Here is a 17425-nt window from a genome sequence, read left to right as displayed (position 1 = left end):
CCCTCAGTGAATATACATCATGCCTATTCTTTTTCTCGTTTCAGTCTGCTTTATTCAATTTCCAAAGTTTACTGACAGTGGTTTTACTCCTAATCTGCACGTGTGCTTATCTGAGATCTATAGTACCTAGTCTATTGGACCGAAATAAGGAGGGGTAAGTGTATCAGCAAGTTGATGAGCTAAGCCTAGGGCATAGTTGCAGATATCTTGTCAGACTAAAATTATATTCATATTATTGAGGTTTATCTCTCCACCGAAGACAGCATGAGCATTAGTGTTCAGAAATCAGGTATTAAAATTGACATTTGTTCAACTCTCCATGCAGTGCTAGGAATAGATGAGATTTCTATCGGAATGTGGATGTTCTACCTAAGTACCTGGGCGATTATTTCAATTTCTTCCTAAATCACTTTATTTCTCTATTCTTTATTTCAGACTTCTTGGAATTTTTTGGAAATGTGCCAGAATTGGTAATTATTTGCTTCATGTGTAGTGAATTTGATGATACAATTGTGCTGTTTCTAATTGCAAGAACCAATACTAAGCATCTGGAGAAACAAAACCAACACGGTTTTTAGTGGATCAGGCAATTTCTTTCTTTCTCCCACTTGTTATCTGGCTTCTTCATTTTACCTTTAAAATCAATTTGTTATTCCAGGTGAGAGAAAAAGTCCATATGTGGCAGTGTGCTGTGTTGCCATGGCATTCAGTATCTTATTCTGGCAGTAGCATGGTCAAGGCTGGCAGGGGGAAACCTGCAATGTCAAGGAGAGAACTATAATATGGTCTACCGAAGTCTGTCTGGCCATGCTAAAGTCTTCAAAACATCTGAAGGAATAATGAACTCACACCTCAATCAAGTCAGCTGAGGTCTGCAGTAGAGTTTGATGGTGGAGTCCTCCTAGTCTTGTCTTACTGAGCTCACAGCTACGGTATGCATGGAGATGGTGATGTAGGCACGGCTCAGTCTGACAGCTTGGGTCCTCTGCAGTCATACGAAAGTCAAATTGAAGACTATAGATGAAAACTTATGGTGCTGGAGATATTTTCTGCCATCTGTAGGTTTCACCTTGGGTGTCTGTCAATGCAGCAATAGTGAGTCAAGCAGACTTTTTTTTTCAAATACTGTCAGATTATTGTGTTGCGGGAACAATTTAAATTTGCATTAGCTGTATTTTCAAACATTCATTGAAATCATTTGTAAATGTACTACATGTATATTGTATAAATAAATGTAATGAACATTTCAGTATATTCGGTGTTGTATTATTTGTCACATCGTTATTCTCCATGCATGGTAAACTTGTAGAGATTGGTGACAGTAATGTATATGTTGTGACATTGAAGGATGGCACTACATGTATGTCTTCAATTTCTTCATGTCCTACTTGAGGCTCATCTCGTCAGGTTGTGACAAAGGAGCAGAGTACTAGTTGTACTTTCTGAGCTCGGATGGCAGCACCAATAAAGACTAAAGAGATTTTACAATTCTTGTAGCGGTCGTGTGTTCTGTGAGGCAGTGAAGATCTCTCTTATCGTATTGGCAAGACGTCCGGTTGGATTTGGCCTGGTTGTCACATTCTCTTAGTCTTAAAAATGTCAAGCCGCCAGGCCAGCTTTGGTCTGATTGTGACTGTCTCATCTGTCACACCGCTTGGCCAAGACCCTGGAGCTGCCAGGCCAGCTTTGGTCTGATTGTGACTGTCTCATCTGTCACACCGCTTGGCCAAGACCCTGGAGCCGCCAGGCAAGCTTTAGTCTGATTGTGACTGTCTCATCTGTCACACCGCTTGGCCAAGACCCTGGAGCCGCCAGGCAAGCTTTAGTCTGATTGTGACTGTCTCATCTGTCACACCGCTTGGCCAAGACCCTGGAGCTGCCAGGCAAGCTTTGGTCTGATTGTGACTGTCTCATCTGTCACACCGCTTGGCCAAGACCCTGGAGCTGCCAGGGCAGCTTTGGTCTGATTGTGACTGTCTGATCTGTCACACCGCTTGGCCAAGACCCTGGAGCCACCAGGGCAGCTTTGGTCTGATTGTGACTGTCTCATCTGTCACACCGCTTGGCCAAGACCCTGGAGCTGCCAGGGCAGCTTTGGTCTGATTGTGACTGTCTCTTCTGTCACACCGCTTGGCCAAGACCCTGGAGCTGCCAGGCCAGCTTTGGTCTGATTGTGACTGTCTCATCTGTCACACCGCTTGGCCAAGACCCTGGAGCTGCCAGGCCAGCTTTGGTCTGATTGTGACTGTCTCATCTGTCACACCGCTTGGCCAAGACCCTGGAGCTGCCAGGGCAGCTTTGGTCTGATTGTGACTGTCTCATCTGTCACACCGCTTGGCCAAGACCCTGGAGCCGCCAGGCAAGCTTTGGTCTGATTGTGACTGTCTCATCTGTCACACCGCTTGGCCAAGACCCTGGAGCTGCCAGGGCAGCTTTGGTCTGATTGTGACTGTCTCATCTGTCACACCGCTTGGCCAAGACCCTGGAGCTGCCAGGGCAGCTTTGGTCTGATTGTGACTGTCTCATCTGTCACACCGCTTGGCCAAGACCCTGGAGCCGCCAGGCAAGCTTTGGTCTGATTGTGACTGTCTCATCTGTCACACCGCTTGGCCAAGACCCTGGAGCTGCCAGGGCAGCTTTGGTCTGATTGTGACTGTCTCATCTGTCACACCGCTTGGCCAAGACCCTGGAGCTGCCAGGGCAGCTTTGGTCTGATTGTGACTGTCTCATCTGTCACACCGCTTGGCCAAGACCCTGGAGCTGCCGGCAGGGCCGATTTGGACTGTCTCTACTCTCTCATCGTTTTTGTAAAAAGGTGGAGCTCTCAGGACAGTTTCCGACTGGTCTCATGGACTAAATTAGATGGATTGGTCTTGCAAGATTTTTAATGGTGAAAGTCTCGAACTAGAGACGCCGAGGGATGTTAAAACTGTCCTCCAGATATGGTTGTTCCTTAGAAATTACCAAAACGTACAGGCAATACTTGTGATAACCAAAAAATATTTATTCGCATTCAAAACAGTATGTACAAGTGAATAATACACGGATATACAAACCAGTTGTCTCTGCCTTCACAGTGTCCCCACACTTGCTCTTCCGTCAGAGAATAATATACCAATGCACAATCTAATAGCTCATATATACATGCCAACCTATATACATGTCATAGGCATGAATGTCACCTTTATCAGCGCTTAAATCGCAGTCATAATCTATACCGGTTAGGAAGGAGAAAATATCCCCTGGAAAAATATCTGGCCCCATTGTATTCTGACAGATTATGGTATATGGGTCTACGGAGGTGATGACCGTAAATAGTTTCTAGAATCCTGTGTTTCGCGGACCCTTGGACACTTTCAAACCAAATGACTATGACATTGGACCAATGAAGAACGCTATGCTATGTGTCACTTTGACAACTACATGATTGTTATAACTTGTTCAGAGATGCTTATGATTGATTAGAGTCAAGGATGATAGAGTCATTAATCATAATTGTTGTATGAATATGTTCCTTTGTTGATCTGGCAACACACGCAGCACGCTAGCACCAATCCGAAGATCTAAAGAAAAAGAAGCCCACTACCAGTTAGTTTGGCAATTAAAACATGTTTGCAATGCGTCCACACTGAGCGCTAAGATATCTTCGAGAAAACTCATTTTTCGGTGTTTGCAAAACTTCTCTAAAATTGACAATTTCGAAACAGAGTGTTCCCTTTAAAACAATCCATGACAGACGTTCTTACCTCTAATAAAGCAATACCAAGTCCAACAGCCGCTATGGTGATGCTACTCTCCGTTAGAAAGGTCTGAATGGAAGCATAACAACCCTGGAAGACAAAAAGAAAGATGTTCGGTCAGTCGGTTTACGCCCGTCGTCGTAATGGTACTCGCCAAGACTAAGATCAATAAAGAGTATTGAATGCCAGATTCCATTCGATATCCTCGTGTGACATCTCTTACTGGCGGTGTGCGAGAGCTACTGGCCAGACATCAAACTACGGGGCGAGAAGAACTAGAAGAAGCTGCTTCATGACCGCCCATCCTTTGCAGGGCTCACGAATTACTAAACGCCACATTCGATGTCGAACCCACAAGAAAAGGAAGAGAACAAGGAAGTGGAAGGGAAAAACTTGCAGTTATGACACAAAACAGCAACCGCTCTGCATGGTCTTATGTCTCTCGCCGTTCCGATGGCTCCGTGGGCCAGGGCCCGTGGTTGTGTGTTTGTCCGTGGTTAGAACCAACTATTATTTGAACCAAAAGTCATGTCGTCGTCGGCTCTCAAACATGGCCACTATGGCGACCATCTTGAATTTCGTGTCCGCACTCTGACTGAAAAGGCACCTTGAGTAATTGATCCCCTCATACTTACATTTTTGTATACGTATTTGACATCTGTTTTATTAAATTTGAATATTTCGCCAGCTTCCTTCTGACACACCGTGTAGTTATTTGCAACATATCGCTGATTGTCTTTGTCAAACGTCTCACCATGGACGCAGCAGGAATAGGGAACGCCCGGTACTGTTAAATTCTGAAGTGAAGATTGCTTCAGTGAGAGCATGGGTTAATGGGTGGGGTCGTTAGGTGGTGTTGTAATGATCAACTGAACAAATAAGAACTAGTGTGTTGCGGGTCACAATAGACTCGTCCGGATATTTGTTCACATTTTTGCGGGGTGAACTCCTTAATCACAACCCTCAATTTCACCAGCCACGAAATATCGGACTGTTCTATTTCGGGTTACCGTGCGGGCTCGCTGCCACTTCCAATACGCCAGTGCAGTTCGCATTTCCCATCGAAATAAATTCATTCGTGCACGAATTCGAAGTATCCACACGGCCTTATGGTAAACTGTACGTCGACAGGAACTTTCCGTTCAGCCCACCTGCCTCCAGTGCAGTATTGTCCAGTCTCAAGGTAGTTCATGTTGTCCACCTATTTCTGCCTGTATACATGTATATTTGTAAATCTCTTTGGGCCCCAGTGTGCTCATAAACCCGATATTTGTCAAAAAGTTTATTCGTTGTGTGCCATGATAAGATGATTCAATGCTCTGGTTGTTTTTATTTGGTATTTTCAGATATTGTTCATTATGACAAGACAACAAGATATTCGTTAAATCTTGTTCAGAAAATTGTAGGAGTTACATGTAATTGTTTAATCAAGTTTATAGTACATGTATTGTAAAAGTGATTTATGTAAAAACATCATGCACTGTATTATTGTGATATTAGGTTAGTTGAAAGAAGGTTTCGGCCTTTCCCAGAAAACTGGCAATTCCAGTGTATTTTCACTGAGGTTGGACTTACCAGTATGCTGGTCTTATTTTCCCAGTCTATTGGTCCGTTGGTACCACAGCATACGAACTGAAATTACATATAGAAATTGTGGTACTGATCATGCATGAGCGGCGGGGGGGGGGGGGGGGCTGGGGAGGATAACCTTTAAGTGACATCTAAAGGTTCTCCGTCATAGGACCTAGTAATAATGGGATACTTCAGGACGATTCACAGCCGATAAGTCGGCAGAGGATCCGGACAAAGATAGGGCGTGCACTGCATTTCTCAACAAAATTTCCGGTGTGTTCTAAGTTTCATGGTAAATTTTTGTCATGAAATAGGGGCGGGGCATGAGTATGGTTTGCCCCCTGGATCCGCGCCTGACGCTAGTAGGGTGGCCTATAGGCTTTCAAGTGATATATAAGTAGGATACCTCTTGTTGGATAAAATCCCATCCCTTTGTCACCGCCTCATCGTCTTTGCCATAACTGTCCATGGCTGTCAACATTCCGCCTCTGAGGATATCCTCAGTCTCAGCCTTGTAGACGAACAGCATCAACACGCCCAAAACTCCCACAGCTATCTCTATCAGGATGATCAACACTAAAAAGCTGATGTACTGGAAAGAAGAAGCAAATGATTCAATAATTTTGGCATAGGCCTAGGCCTATATAATCTGATTTCTATAGAAACTGATATCGCAGTCCACTGACAATTAGGGACAGAGAGCAGTTTCTATACACGTACACCTATATGCATGAAACTTAGGCCCTCATTGTCATGGTGTTTATGTATCTGACCTTACGGCTATGAACACTTGTTGCCAAGTGCATAACAGAAACTGTACGTGAAAATGAGAACCTGCGCTCCGAAAAACTGGTGTGTGAGACTGGGTAGGCCTACTTCCGGGTGCGGCCAATCTTTCATCTTTGATGTAATCAGTGGCGATTTACATTGTGTAGTGGTGAGATGATGAAGATGATGATGGTTATCATCATGATTTGAACAGTCGAAGGTAGGCCTAAATTTGTTGACTGTTGTGATACACTGACGGGGAGTGCAGAGAACGTTACATTGTGAAGTACATGTATCACTGAATGTATGTATAGCTTTCGTGATATATTGAGCTTTGCTAACTTTCTTGAACACGTGGGATGACTCGCTTTCTTTCGTTGTAGAGGAAGTGGATATTCATATTCATGTTGTGGTATACGATAAAACATTCGCATCGCATCAGGTATGATACCGAATTCGAGCAAACGATAGACATATCTGTCATCATCATCGGCCATCGCCCATGAAGAAGATTTCGGTAAGTCAGTTTATTGCTTTGTACCATCTATGTCATGATATAGGCCTACTCATCGGCATTGTTCAAATTCATAGGCCTACGTAATTGGGCAATACGTAAGACCAAGGGCCCTGCGGCCCCAAATCCTCCTTGACCTTTGGGGGCAGATTGCCCCCCCCCCCCACAGTGCAACATTATAGCCACAGGCCTCAAGTGTCAGGAAGGGGTCAAAGCATTGTGAAAGGGTTCAGGCAGAAAAGGGAGTGAGAAACCCAAAGAGGGCTCGAAGATTCCTCTGCATGTGGACATCTGTGGATTCCTTCTTACAATCTTTTGGCCTGTGTCGGAGGCATGATCGAGACGGTTAGGCCATATTAGTTACAAGAAGTCACAGATTGGAATCTTTCCTCTCTATCAGTACATCAAAACTAAATAAAACCCAACGAACAACCAACTCTGAACTGTGCATACTCGAAGACTAACATACTTATTTGACTCCCTAGCTCTTGCTTATAATCCCCGATTAATTCTGTCGACTCTAATCACAAAAAATGATATTCAAATTTATCTTGCAATACACAATGATTCACAACTATACTGTACATCATTAAATAACTGGACACCCTCCATCTGAAATTTAAGCAATTTGGAAACAATTCAACGTTTAAAGCAGCCCGATTTATTTGTTTGCTACATTTGCCACTGGAAACACAACAAGAGCATAAACGGGCAGTAAATAGCAGACACAAAAGTTTTCTTTCTCTAAAATCCAGTCAAAAGCTGCGGTGGTATCGGTAATGATTATATTTTGGCAAAAAGTAATTTTTTTGGTCAGTAACTCCTCATAAATTACATAAAACGGGAAAGATAAGTGCAGTTATCTAACCTTACCTCTTAAAGGGGAATTTCCCTGTTTCAAAATGAATTGCCCATTATAGAAACAGTTTGAAAATATCATGATAAGAAAAAAGTCTGAATTTATGAGTCCATAACCTCAAAAGTTATGTCACATTTGCTGCGGTTTCCCAGATATTCAATGATTCGCCTTGGCTTTTTTTTGGGTTGAGAAAATGCTGTGATACATGAATAAGCAGAAGCAGCCATGTATAGAGAAGGCGTAGAAGTTTTTCACAGGCATTTTTCTTTAAGATTACTGGTTCCGTTAATTGAAAGGCATCATTTTAAAGTAGAAGTGTCAATGTTTGTTCTGTAAAATAACTATAAACCGCACACCATCAATTGGTAATAGTCTCAGTGAAGCCATGAGGAGATGTCAAGACCTTTTGCTCCTAACATACATTTGCTCTCATGAACAACTCAAGAGCACGCAAACTACATGTAACTAGAATTCACAGCTTGCCCTCATTCCATATAAAGTGAAAACACTTGGAAAGTGTTCAGAACACAGAGTCAACACGTTCTGAACACCGAGTCAACACGTTCAGAACACCGAGCCAACATGTTCTGAACACCGAGTCAACACGTTCTGAACACACTCTGTGCAGTAGCGGTCGCTGATGAAGAATTCGCTCCATCCGAATTAGAGCCTCATGGTAAGTGTACTGGAAGATTCGCTAAGATGAAGTTTTGCAAGTTCTGCAGACAGTGACCCAGTCGATCCAGGGCTGTCCATCGTGTTTAGACAATGTGAATGTGCATGATGATGTGTGTATTGCATGTACATATATGCACGAATTCGGGCCAGCCGCACACCCATGCTTTCAAGTGGGCTACCAGTAGGTCCTAGGCATGGACGTGGCACAACTGGCAGGCCTCATTGGCCTCTTTGCCTAGCCCTTGTACTGCATGGGTCGTTCAGTGGCTACGGGACACACAGCCATTTCTCACATCCCTTTGTATTATGCAGCAGGGGATGAATTTGCCAACAGAGTTAGGACAACATATAGGCGAATGCATCAACTTGACCCCCCCCCCCCCCAACAAATTTCCTGTTCACTAGAAACAATTCCTCTATTGTAGGTGCCAAGCAGTGCCTCTAGCTCTCGAGAGTCATTGCATTAGAGATTCAGACAACCTGAACTGTCGAGGGCTGTTTGGTAGTTCAGAGTGTGTATGTTTATACCAGTGGCACCTAGACAATTCTTCTAATAGGAAAACGTGTGTTGACTCAGGCCTTGATGCTCTCCTCATATTGGCCTTCGCGCCCTCTAAACCCTCTTTGATGTAAGAGATGTCCTCCGAATTGTAGTTTTGAGGCTCGAACTCTAGGATTCGGACAGCAAACCGATGTGGGCGACCTGGACAACAACGTTCTATAACTACATGTATTACTATTAACTCCAAAAGTGTTTGAAATGATAAAAATGTACATAAAAAGATCATTGTGGAAAATAAGTGGAGGATGAGCTATGATTTCTCAACCTACATTTCAGCAAACTCGGATTCTGACATTTTTTCATCAAATCGCGATGAGAAGAACCTTCTCGATGAGTGGAACTCGACAGAAGATGTAGCGAAGATGGCTATGAAGGTCACCCAGAATGCCAGGAGGGAAATCTGAGATTTGAACCTAAATATTACATTTCAGAAGTTCCCGTTTCTTACTTGCAGTCATTTGGTAGGTAAAACATTCACTTGATTCCTTTTGTTTTGGGTGTTTGTGGAATATGAAGGTTCAAGACATTTCAAGTACGAGCTATCACAGGATTTTGATCACGAATGTTTGAAGGTGTTGACCAAGATGATATCAGAAATCAATGAATTTATCATGAAGCAATTAATAATGTTACAGAATGTGTATTATGAATTTGTCTCATCCATTTCTCTTCCTCTCCACTTTCATTGCAATTGAGAAATGAGTACAACCTGGAGACGGACAAGGTGAATGATGATGACTTGAAGAGTTGATGAAAAAGAAAGAAGAAGCCAAGACATATCCGCTGCTATTCATCATCAGATGCTGGTACTGAAGGAAGGAAAAATACCCCAAGAAGGGTAACAAGACATAGTGTTCCGACTTGCTTGTTCTGTCATGCATTTGCTCCCACGGATCGCTCCATAGCACCTGAACGAATCACAGTAAATAGCACCCAAAGCTTACGATCATCCGATACTCCTATAAGGGCACTGCCAAGGTTTTAGTATAACGACTTACCCTTCCTAAACATGATGCGTTTTTGCCTAAAACTGCAAACACGTCACAGTGAATATATTACTCACACCTAGCGCTCGTTCTAAACCCGTAAGGAGTTGCCCAGATCTATAGTGATCGAACTGCAACTCCTAGCAAAAATAGCTCGCGTATAGCTAGAAACCCAAAGATTGATACAGTACTAATAGCTTGCAGTCACCAGTAAGGAGTTACCTAGATCTGCCAACTTACCATTCCCAGCAAGCATTTGCTCTCACGAATAGCTCCACAGCACCCGAAGAAACCGACAACAGTGACTATAGCCCCCACAGTTATCATGATAATGGCGGCAGTACTGAGGTAGAACTGGTCCGCGCCTGTGATTTCTATAAACGAGACCTTCTCTAGAATGCTTGGGTCTACTTTCAGCCATATTCCCAGGGCAAGAAGCAAACCGCCTGATAACTGGAAATAAAAAAGATGATGTTGATCAAACAGATTTAAAACTGTAATATTGGACGAGTTGGTTTTATACAAATGTCTCTTGTATAAATACCGATAACTATGCGAAATAGCTGTTGCAAAATGTATATCACTTCCTTGATATCATCATGATTGTCAATTGGGACTGCACTGTGTGTTGACTCTCCTTTACCCTGTGAGGTGTTTCTACTTTCATTATGACTTCTTGATTGTCGTTTGATGTCGACATTCGTTTGAAGGACAGGCAGAGCGATAAGTGACCTTTTCAGAACCAGGAGGTGCCGCATCGTCATCGGTAGCTCAGGGGCGCCCTCAGTGTCCTCATTCTATCAGGACAGTGATAAACTTATGGGTCGATCTGTCTATATCATAGCAGTATAGATGACATCCAAGATCATATCAAACTGAATTCATGATTGAGATATTTTGGTATCGCCTTTTCCCCGCCACATGTGAGTCATCAAAAACTCCAATATCGCTGTTAAAGACATAGGCCTATTAATAACAGTTGTCATTTCAACATGTATTTAGTTTTGATACAATAATGATAGGATGACACTTCTTAATGAAACCAATTATTTAAACGTTTAAACTTTGGTCCCATAAGTAGTTAAGCGAAAACCTATTAGGCTTATTTGCTCCATGAATTGTTAACTCATCACATCTACTGCTGATGGGTTACTCTAAGGCCATCTATGTCGAAGGTTACTCTAAGGCCATCTATGTCGAAGGTTACTCTAAGGCCATCTATGTCGAAGAGGAACTGCTGGTGATGGTGACGCAAATCATATTGCTTTCGCTTTGATATGACTTCCACTTGGTGTGTTGACTCGTTCTAACCAGAACAATCCTATTTTTTTGGGGATGATTGCTAACTGTAAATGCTTTTACTTGTTTCTCTCGGCGATGACAATGTTACTTCTTTTGGCGATGATTACCACTACAGATGTTAACTTGACGATGAGTGTTACCTCTCTTCTTAACAACGACCAGATACTTTTCTAGTCGAAGTTTTAATGCCTCTCTATTTTAGTACGCCATAAGCCCTCTCTTTCAAGCTATGGAAAGTTTTCAAATTACGCTTACTCAAGACTTGAAAAGTCAATTTGACATTATATTTGTCCAGTTCATCATGAATCAAGAATGAAGGAAGTTGGCATGCAGTAACATTTCCTAACAAGTTGCATGACCTAAAATTTGTACAAATCTTGCACAAGGCCTAATTAGTGGAATGTGTTCAAGAGGTATGATTGGAGGCCTGTGTGTACGGCAGTAGATGGAGAATGGTGTACTGCACACAGCAATCAAGATTGATAAGACGATAAGATGAGAGCGATCCTTTGAATTTGGGTCGCGTTTCACGAATTCTGTGTCATGCACATAAGATAGAACTCGACAAGCTGAACACGCCCAGTCACTAGATCGATCTTATCAATCCCGTGATAGTATAGACCTACATTAACCTGACAATGCAAAACTATGGAGTTATCACAACCCCCCCCCCCACCCCTCCTGATAAAAGCGCCGCTGAAAATGATTTGTAACATAAGATTACTATCGGGACTCCTCCAGGCATCTGGCATGTCATTGATCTCATAAATACTCACCCAAAAAATGAAATTGAAAAAGACTAAGAAATATTTGGAACACGTAAAGCAGTTCATTTTGATCCTCCCGAGTGTGTGGTTGAGATCTTTTAGAAAATGGGACTTGTGGCCACTGTTATTCCTTGGGAGACAGGAGCACAGGTACTTCCTTGTTATAAAAGCAGGATATGAGATCGAGTAATGAATCTGTAATCACTTAGAACAATGGTAGTCGAAAGTAGTCTCTGCATGAAATAGAAAAGTAGAAAATGACACCAATCGTGCTTTGCTGACGTCAAGAAACCGATTACGTGACCTATATTGATGGCCAATTAGAGCAATCGGATTCGAGTGTTGATTTTATCAGTGCATTTGAATGCGGAGTTTGCAGGAAAACTGGTCTCATGTTTTTGACATCACATTTGTAACATGAAACAAGTGGATTATCATAATCACTGATCTGACCCGCTTAGTTTTGTGAGCAAGTGCTTACTGCGCCACAGTTGATAATATAAACGCAAGAACAGGGAGCCGCTGTGGTCTAATGACTCGCAATCTCGACTGGCGGTCAAGAGGTCCCTGGTCCGATCGTCACGGTCGCCGTTAGATTCCAAGCAGGCCAGGTGTCGTCTAACTTGCCTTACTCCATCCACGTGTGTAATATAACAAGGGCAGCGGTCAAAAAGGAAGTGCTTCAGGACTAGATTGCGGTGTTAGCAGGTTAAGTCAAGTAGGTTTTCCAAAAACAAATTCTGTGCCGAAAAACGCCATGAACAACGAAATCCATCAATTGCAGGCCTCCGTTTCTCTCGACCGCTAGTCCTGGTTGATCCATTTAGTTAGTAACAGAATTTATTCTGATCTTCAGTAAAGTATGAAAAATGTTGGATCTCTCAACAGCCTACACTGGTCAAGAGTTCATTTTATGTTCATGATGTTGGTTTCTAGGTTCCTTGATGCGGTCAGAGTGATGGTAAAAGGCTCTGGGGGAGGAGGGAACTACTGCCGGAACGTAGGCTTACAGATCAGAGTTCCAACGTAAGGCGCTACACATTCAGCAACACATTCTGTAAAACCTGGCAGAAAATGTTTGTACATGTACATCATCTGTCCATCCTCGCCACTTCAGCCCACTCGATCAAAATGCAGACACTCGAATCGTGCCGCTTATGCAGGCAAACGGACCAAAAGTGTAGTCTCTCAAATGAACAACTTTATTGTTCTTGAGTAACATGACTAAAGTCAGGTACATAATTGGATTGAATGTTGTCTTAGCCTGGCTGTTGTACGGGACTCGTATGATGAAACTGCCATCTTATGAGTCTACTTGGTGTTAAGGGTTCGCATTCAGTGCAGGTCTAACAGAGAGTTTGATTGACCTTCTGGCACCTCCACACAACTGCTTTAAGATCATTGGTGTCGAACGATATATCGGGGTGCCAATTCCCGCAACGCCGTCTTGAATAGACTAAGGTTGGTGGGTCATGGGGCTTCTTGGTTCGCAGGAGGTTATTTTGAGGTTGCCAATCTTCCATCTCGTCCCCTCTCTTTGCTGCTTTATCGTAGCCCAAGCTTTCTAAGACCAGTGAAACGATAGTGACTCAAGATGATTCTTGCTTAGAAAATCGGTATTTATAGAACATACATAAGAACTCATTTTCAGACTAAAGAGAAGTTTATACTAAGATATGCTGGGACAGGGAATTCGAAGTACATGTATTTGGCTTGTGTTCTTGTTGACCAAACACCTGAAATAAAAATGCGTGAAATTTAGTGCTGCATTGAATTCAGATTTACAAGTATTCGATTGACGGGTCAAGGATGGATTGACGTCTACGCGCTCTACACCTTTGATGACTTTGAATAAACGCCCAGACCGCGAGAAGTTCGAATGACCTCATTGATGCGCTTGCGTTACCAGATACAAAATTCGAAACTTTGATGTTTTGGACAAGCACTTTGCTGTATTTTCTACATGATTCCGGCATATAAATTCCGAACTAAACGAATATAGTCATACGAACCGGTAGGACTATTACGACACGAGGTTCTTTTAATAGCCTGAAAAGAATAATAACGTAGATAATTGTATAGTAGTAATTGGCTTTTACGGTATAAGTGACAATCAGTCCTGGTACATGTGACAAGTACATCAGGAAGATAAGTTTCGAAATAATAACTTTTATCTCAGTAACATCAGTTCATATTATGGTTGGCAACATGTACGCACGTTTCATGAGTTCCGAGCTGCAGTTCGCCTCATGACCGCAAGTTTAAGAAATGGTCAGTTCTCATGAGAACCATTCCTATGGGGTGTGAGCTTGCATTGTTCGTACATTGACGAAATTTGCATTTCTGTCACAAGCAGCGGTGGTAGACGATCTTATAACTCTTACCGGGGCAGACACTGACTCCTTCCTTCTTCCTGAATTGTGATACCGTATGGAACTGAACCTGTCCTGTCGTACCCTCTGTCACATCTAAAATTGGCTCATAACTCGTGTGGAGGTGACAGGTTTTGTCAGCTCCAACGTAGTCGACAGCCTTGCATTCGGCCGAATCGGCGCAGTATGCGCGGCACGTATCTGGTGTCCAAGAATAGAATCCCCCGCCATTCTCTTCGATTGCATAAGCACCTTGGGAGTGCTTGCCAAGGAGATGGGCCATACATCCTTTAAGAATTAAAACATATTTTATTGTAAGTAAAGATTCAGGTAGTCTAATTCAAACGATGAATTGATGTTCAGATTCTACCTATGAAACTTTGTGAATCCAATAGCCCGTCATTTGTTTTAGACACTGACATTGTCGACAGAAATTCGCTGCCATGATCGTGGTTATCTGGTTGTGCATCTGAGGTTTGAGCTGTGTATTACTACGCCGGCAAATGAGGTTCTCTGGCTGTGCGGCAATGCCTCGTCATTTCACGCCGCACTGCAACCAGACAGTGCAGAAATTGCATGCCTTGCGAAGTTCATTAGAAAATGCGTCAAAGCGCAGTTTAGTTGAATCCTACCCTTCCTACAAGAATGTGGCATTCATTATTATTATGGTTAAGTGGAGAGCAGCGTATATATATAAACATCTGCAGCATGCGTTGTCGCAATGGCATGCAGTGTAAACCTACCAGAACATTGGGGCAACTGAAGAAGCTTCGCTTCGACCGATTGGGAAAACGTAGAGGTAAATATTAAAAAATATACTAAAGCTTACCCTGGGGGTCAGGATTCGGTGCACCTGAAGTAAGTAGAGAAACACAATAAAGATGAGGTATTATAATGATAAGCCAATGTTAACATTACATTGTATGAGTCTCGGAGAACACTTCCATCTCCTGAGATTCTACTGCGGGAGTGAAACTAGATGCAACATAAATTCGATCAGAAACCTTGGAGACGTTTACAGTCCTTAAAACGACTACCTACCCTAAATAAAGTGATCTGGCCGTCCACTGGGAAGGCCTATCTTTATTTTCTTACACATTATTTCACTTGTGAATATTTTTTTTTTCTTACGCCCTGAACAGATGTTGTGAATTTTTGCATTACAGTAATAGGTATACGGTTCGGATCATCATGTGGCACTTACAGGTTCCCTCCTTCCTGTATTGAGAGACGGTCTGCCAACCGGACGGCGAACCAGTTGATTCCGCGGTGGCTGGGATCAGTACCGGCGCCGGGGTCGTATGCATGAAGCAGAGCCCGTCTAATCCACGGTAGTCGACGGCCGTGCATTCGGGCTTATAACGGCAATAATCACGGCATTCGTAATCAGCGAATATCTCAGAACCGTCATCCTTCTGAACGGCGCCCGTACTATGAGAATGCTCGTGAAGTTTTAGTACCATGCAACCTATAAGACAACGACACGATTGTCATATACCGTATCATAGATATGGACAGCTTTTTAAGGAACTCTCTATTGCTGGTCATACTCGCAGTGATCGACAGCGAACTCTGATGACCAGTATCATCACAATATCACCTCCAATGACCAATCATATCTTCTCTTCAAAAGACCCAATTTCGGAGTATGAATTGCTTCTCAAATGCGTTGCTTTTATAGTGTGAAATATGATGCATCTGAATCTCAATAGATTGGCCTCATATCATAAAAGTTATGAATGTTTAAAGAAACGCGCCATTTCTTTGTGTAGTGGGCAGTGATAACATGCCAACCATGCGAGGGGCGCTTTCAGACTGTAAAGGATCATAAAGGAAAGGACCTACCTTCGCTCGGGGCGAAATCTGAAATGTGAAATGGTAAGGTTAACGTAAAAAATTATCAAAAGAAGGTTGTGTTGCGGGTCTAAAGTCTGAATGGAGAAAATCACACATTGTGCATATCGCATATCGTGCTTGTTTTGAGGGACTTTGCGTGTTTAAATACTAGAAATACATCGAGTATGATAATACCAGAGGTATTATTCTGCGGTGGGAGCCATCTGTTACTAACAGAGAAATCACTCTTGCGCTGGGCTATGATCAACATAAGCACATCGCCAGACCAAGCTTCGGTTAGGAACTTATGTGGTCAGGTGGGTGGGATACCGGGGGCAGGCTAGGCAGATCGGATATATACTCACTTAGAGGAGATTTCATGAAGTGCTTTATGAAGGAACGTGAAATTTAATCTTTTGATGAATATATTAGTTGGTGCATAATACTCACTAAAGTCTGCATAAGCTGCTCCGACCAGTACAACGAGTGCGATAAACAACTTCATGGTTCTGTGAAAGAAAGAAAACCATTACGGTATTTGCATACCGATACATTCGTAAAACCTCAAACTCTTATTTATTGTCCCCTGAGCCTCGATGGGGACTTGAAAATAATGCCCGTTCACCGCTCGCCGTCCCTTCGATATGGCCTTATTAGAAGGGTTCCCAACACGATTTACCATGTTCAGCGATAGGGTAACTTGTTCAAGACGCTGTATTGATGCAACGGGCGGATTTGTCAACTACGTACTTTTCTGTTGCCTCCTCGTGAACAGCCTTTATATTTCGCATAAGGACAAACACCGCAATGCAATACACCTCATGTCAATTATAACCACTGAGTAGTTGAATTGTGTGGCAAGCAAATCGAAATTCCCTACCTGATATCGTCTTCGCAAGGGTGATTCCTCCAACTGTCCTGTTCTCGACGTTTGAGCGAATGTGACGAATCAAGGGAATGCAGTATATTATAAAGCCAAAGATACTTGCTCCCACTTTGACACCTGGGAAGGGCATCGCTTGGCAGCTGCTATCGTTTGTCTTTGAAGAGGTGCCGCGGATTTATATGGGTGAAGGATAGCGTTTTAAAATTGTCCATGCTGGCCAGACTGTTTAAGACACGATGTGCGTCATCCTCTCCAATAACAATGCGAGAGTACAGAGTGGTGATTCTGCTTCGTTGTCACTGTCTAGTCTGACCATCCTCGCCACTTCAGCCCACGCGATCAAAATGCAGACCCTAGAATCGTGCCGCTGATTCATCAAATGGACCAAAACTGAAGTCTCTCAAATGAACAATTTTTATCATTCTGGAGTGACTGTACCATCTGCCACACCGAAATGAACATACATGTACTTGTGGGAATCAAGCAGGCGACGTTCTTGCTCATTTCAGGCAGTGTTTAAGTTTTTACAATGGCGGCAGTTTTCATATGGATTCTCATGATGGCCACCGTCCGTGGTGTTATA

At 42.9% G+C, this 17425-nt stretch overlaps 2 protein-coding genes across 2 annotated transcripts; both read right to left on the bottom strand.

Annotated features, from left to right (window-relative positions):
* Window positions 1-2989: 2989 nt before the first annotated feature.
* LOC135492821 (CD82 antigen-like) lies at window positions 2990-12020 on the bottom strand. Its single transcript, XM_064779470.1, has 7 exons — window positions 11758-12020; window positions 9920-10132; window positions 5719-5904; window positions 5316-5372; window positions 4376-4537; window positions 3747-3830; window positions 2990-3563 (listed from the first exon to the last, which is right to left on the bottom strand). Exons 1-7 carry the CDS (start codon window positions 11812-11814, stop codon window positions 3486-3488), a joined length of 837 nt encoding a protein of 278 aa, XP_064635540.1. The 5' UTR covers window positions 11815-12020; the 3' UTR covers window positions 2990-3485.
* Window positions 12021-13394: 1374 nt separating this feature from the next.
* On the bottom strand, window positions 13395-16884 carry LOC135492847 (uncharacterized). The gene is made up of 8 exons (XM_064779525.1): window positions 16837-16884; window positions 16407-16465; window positions 15966-15983; window positions 15325-15588; window positions 14950-14973; window positions 14133-14408; window positions 13761-13797; window positions 13395-13484 (listed from the first exon to the last, which is right to left on the bottom strand). Exons 2-7 carry the CDS (start codon window positions 16459-16461, stop codon window positions 13790-13792), a joined length of 645 nt encoding a protein of 214 aa, XP_064635595.1. The 5' UTR covers window positions 16462-16465; window positions 16837-16884; the 3' UTR covers window positions 13395-13484; window positions 13761-13789.
* Between the last annotated feature and the right edge of the window lie 541 nt (window positions 16885-17425).

This window comes from Lineus longissimus, chromosome 8 (genome assembly GCF_910592395.1).
Source record: "Lineus longissimus chromosome 8, tnLinLong1.2, whole genome shotgun sequence".
Classification (NCBI taxonomy): domain Eukaryota; kingdom Metazoa; phylum Nemertea; class Pilidiophora; order Heteronemertea; family Lineidae; genus Lineus; species Lineus longissimus.
The sequence above is the reverse complement of the archived record's forward strand: the minus strand, read 5'-3'. Positions and strand labels throughout refer to the sequence as shown.

What these genes read in the sequence shown, in the direction of transcription:
- LOC135492847 (XM_064779525.1), bottom strand. Translation starts at nt 16,461, where the DNA reads ATGAAGTTGTTTATCGCACTCGTTGTACTGGTCGGAGCAGCTTATGCA. An exon ending in ATACAGGAAGGAGGGAACCT is followed by an intron (nt 14,974 to 15,324) that starts GTAAGTGCCACA and finishes TACTTACTTCAG; the next exon opens with GTGCACCGAATCCTGACCCC. An exon ending in ACCGAATCCTGACCCCCAGG is followed by an intron (nt 14,409 to 14,949) that starts GTAAGCTTTAGT and finishes TAATTCTTAAAG; the next exon opens with GATGTATGGCCCATCTCCTT.
- LOC135492821 (XM_064779470.1), bottom strand. Translation starts at nt 11,814, where the DNA reads ATGAACTGCTTTACGTGTTCCAAATATTTCTTAGTCTTTTTCAATTTC. An exon ending in GGGATTTTATCCAACAAGAG is followed by an intron (nt 5,373 to 5,718) that starts GTATCCTACTTA and finishes ATGTAATTTCAG; the next exon opens with TTCGTATGCTGTGGTACCAA. An exon ending in AAAATAAGACCAGCATACTG is followed by an intron (nt 4,538 to 5,315) that starts GTAAGTCCAACC and finishes TCTTCACTTCAG; the next exon opens with AATTTAACAGTACCGGGCGT.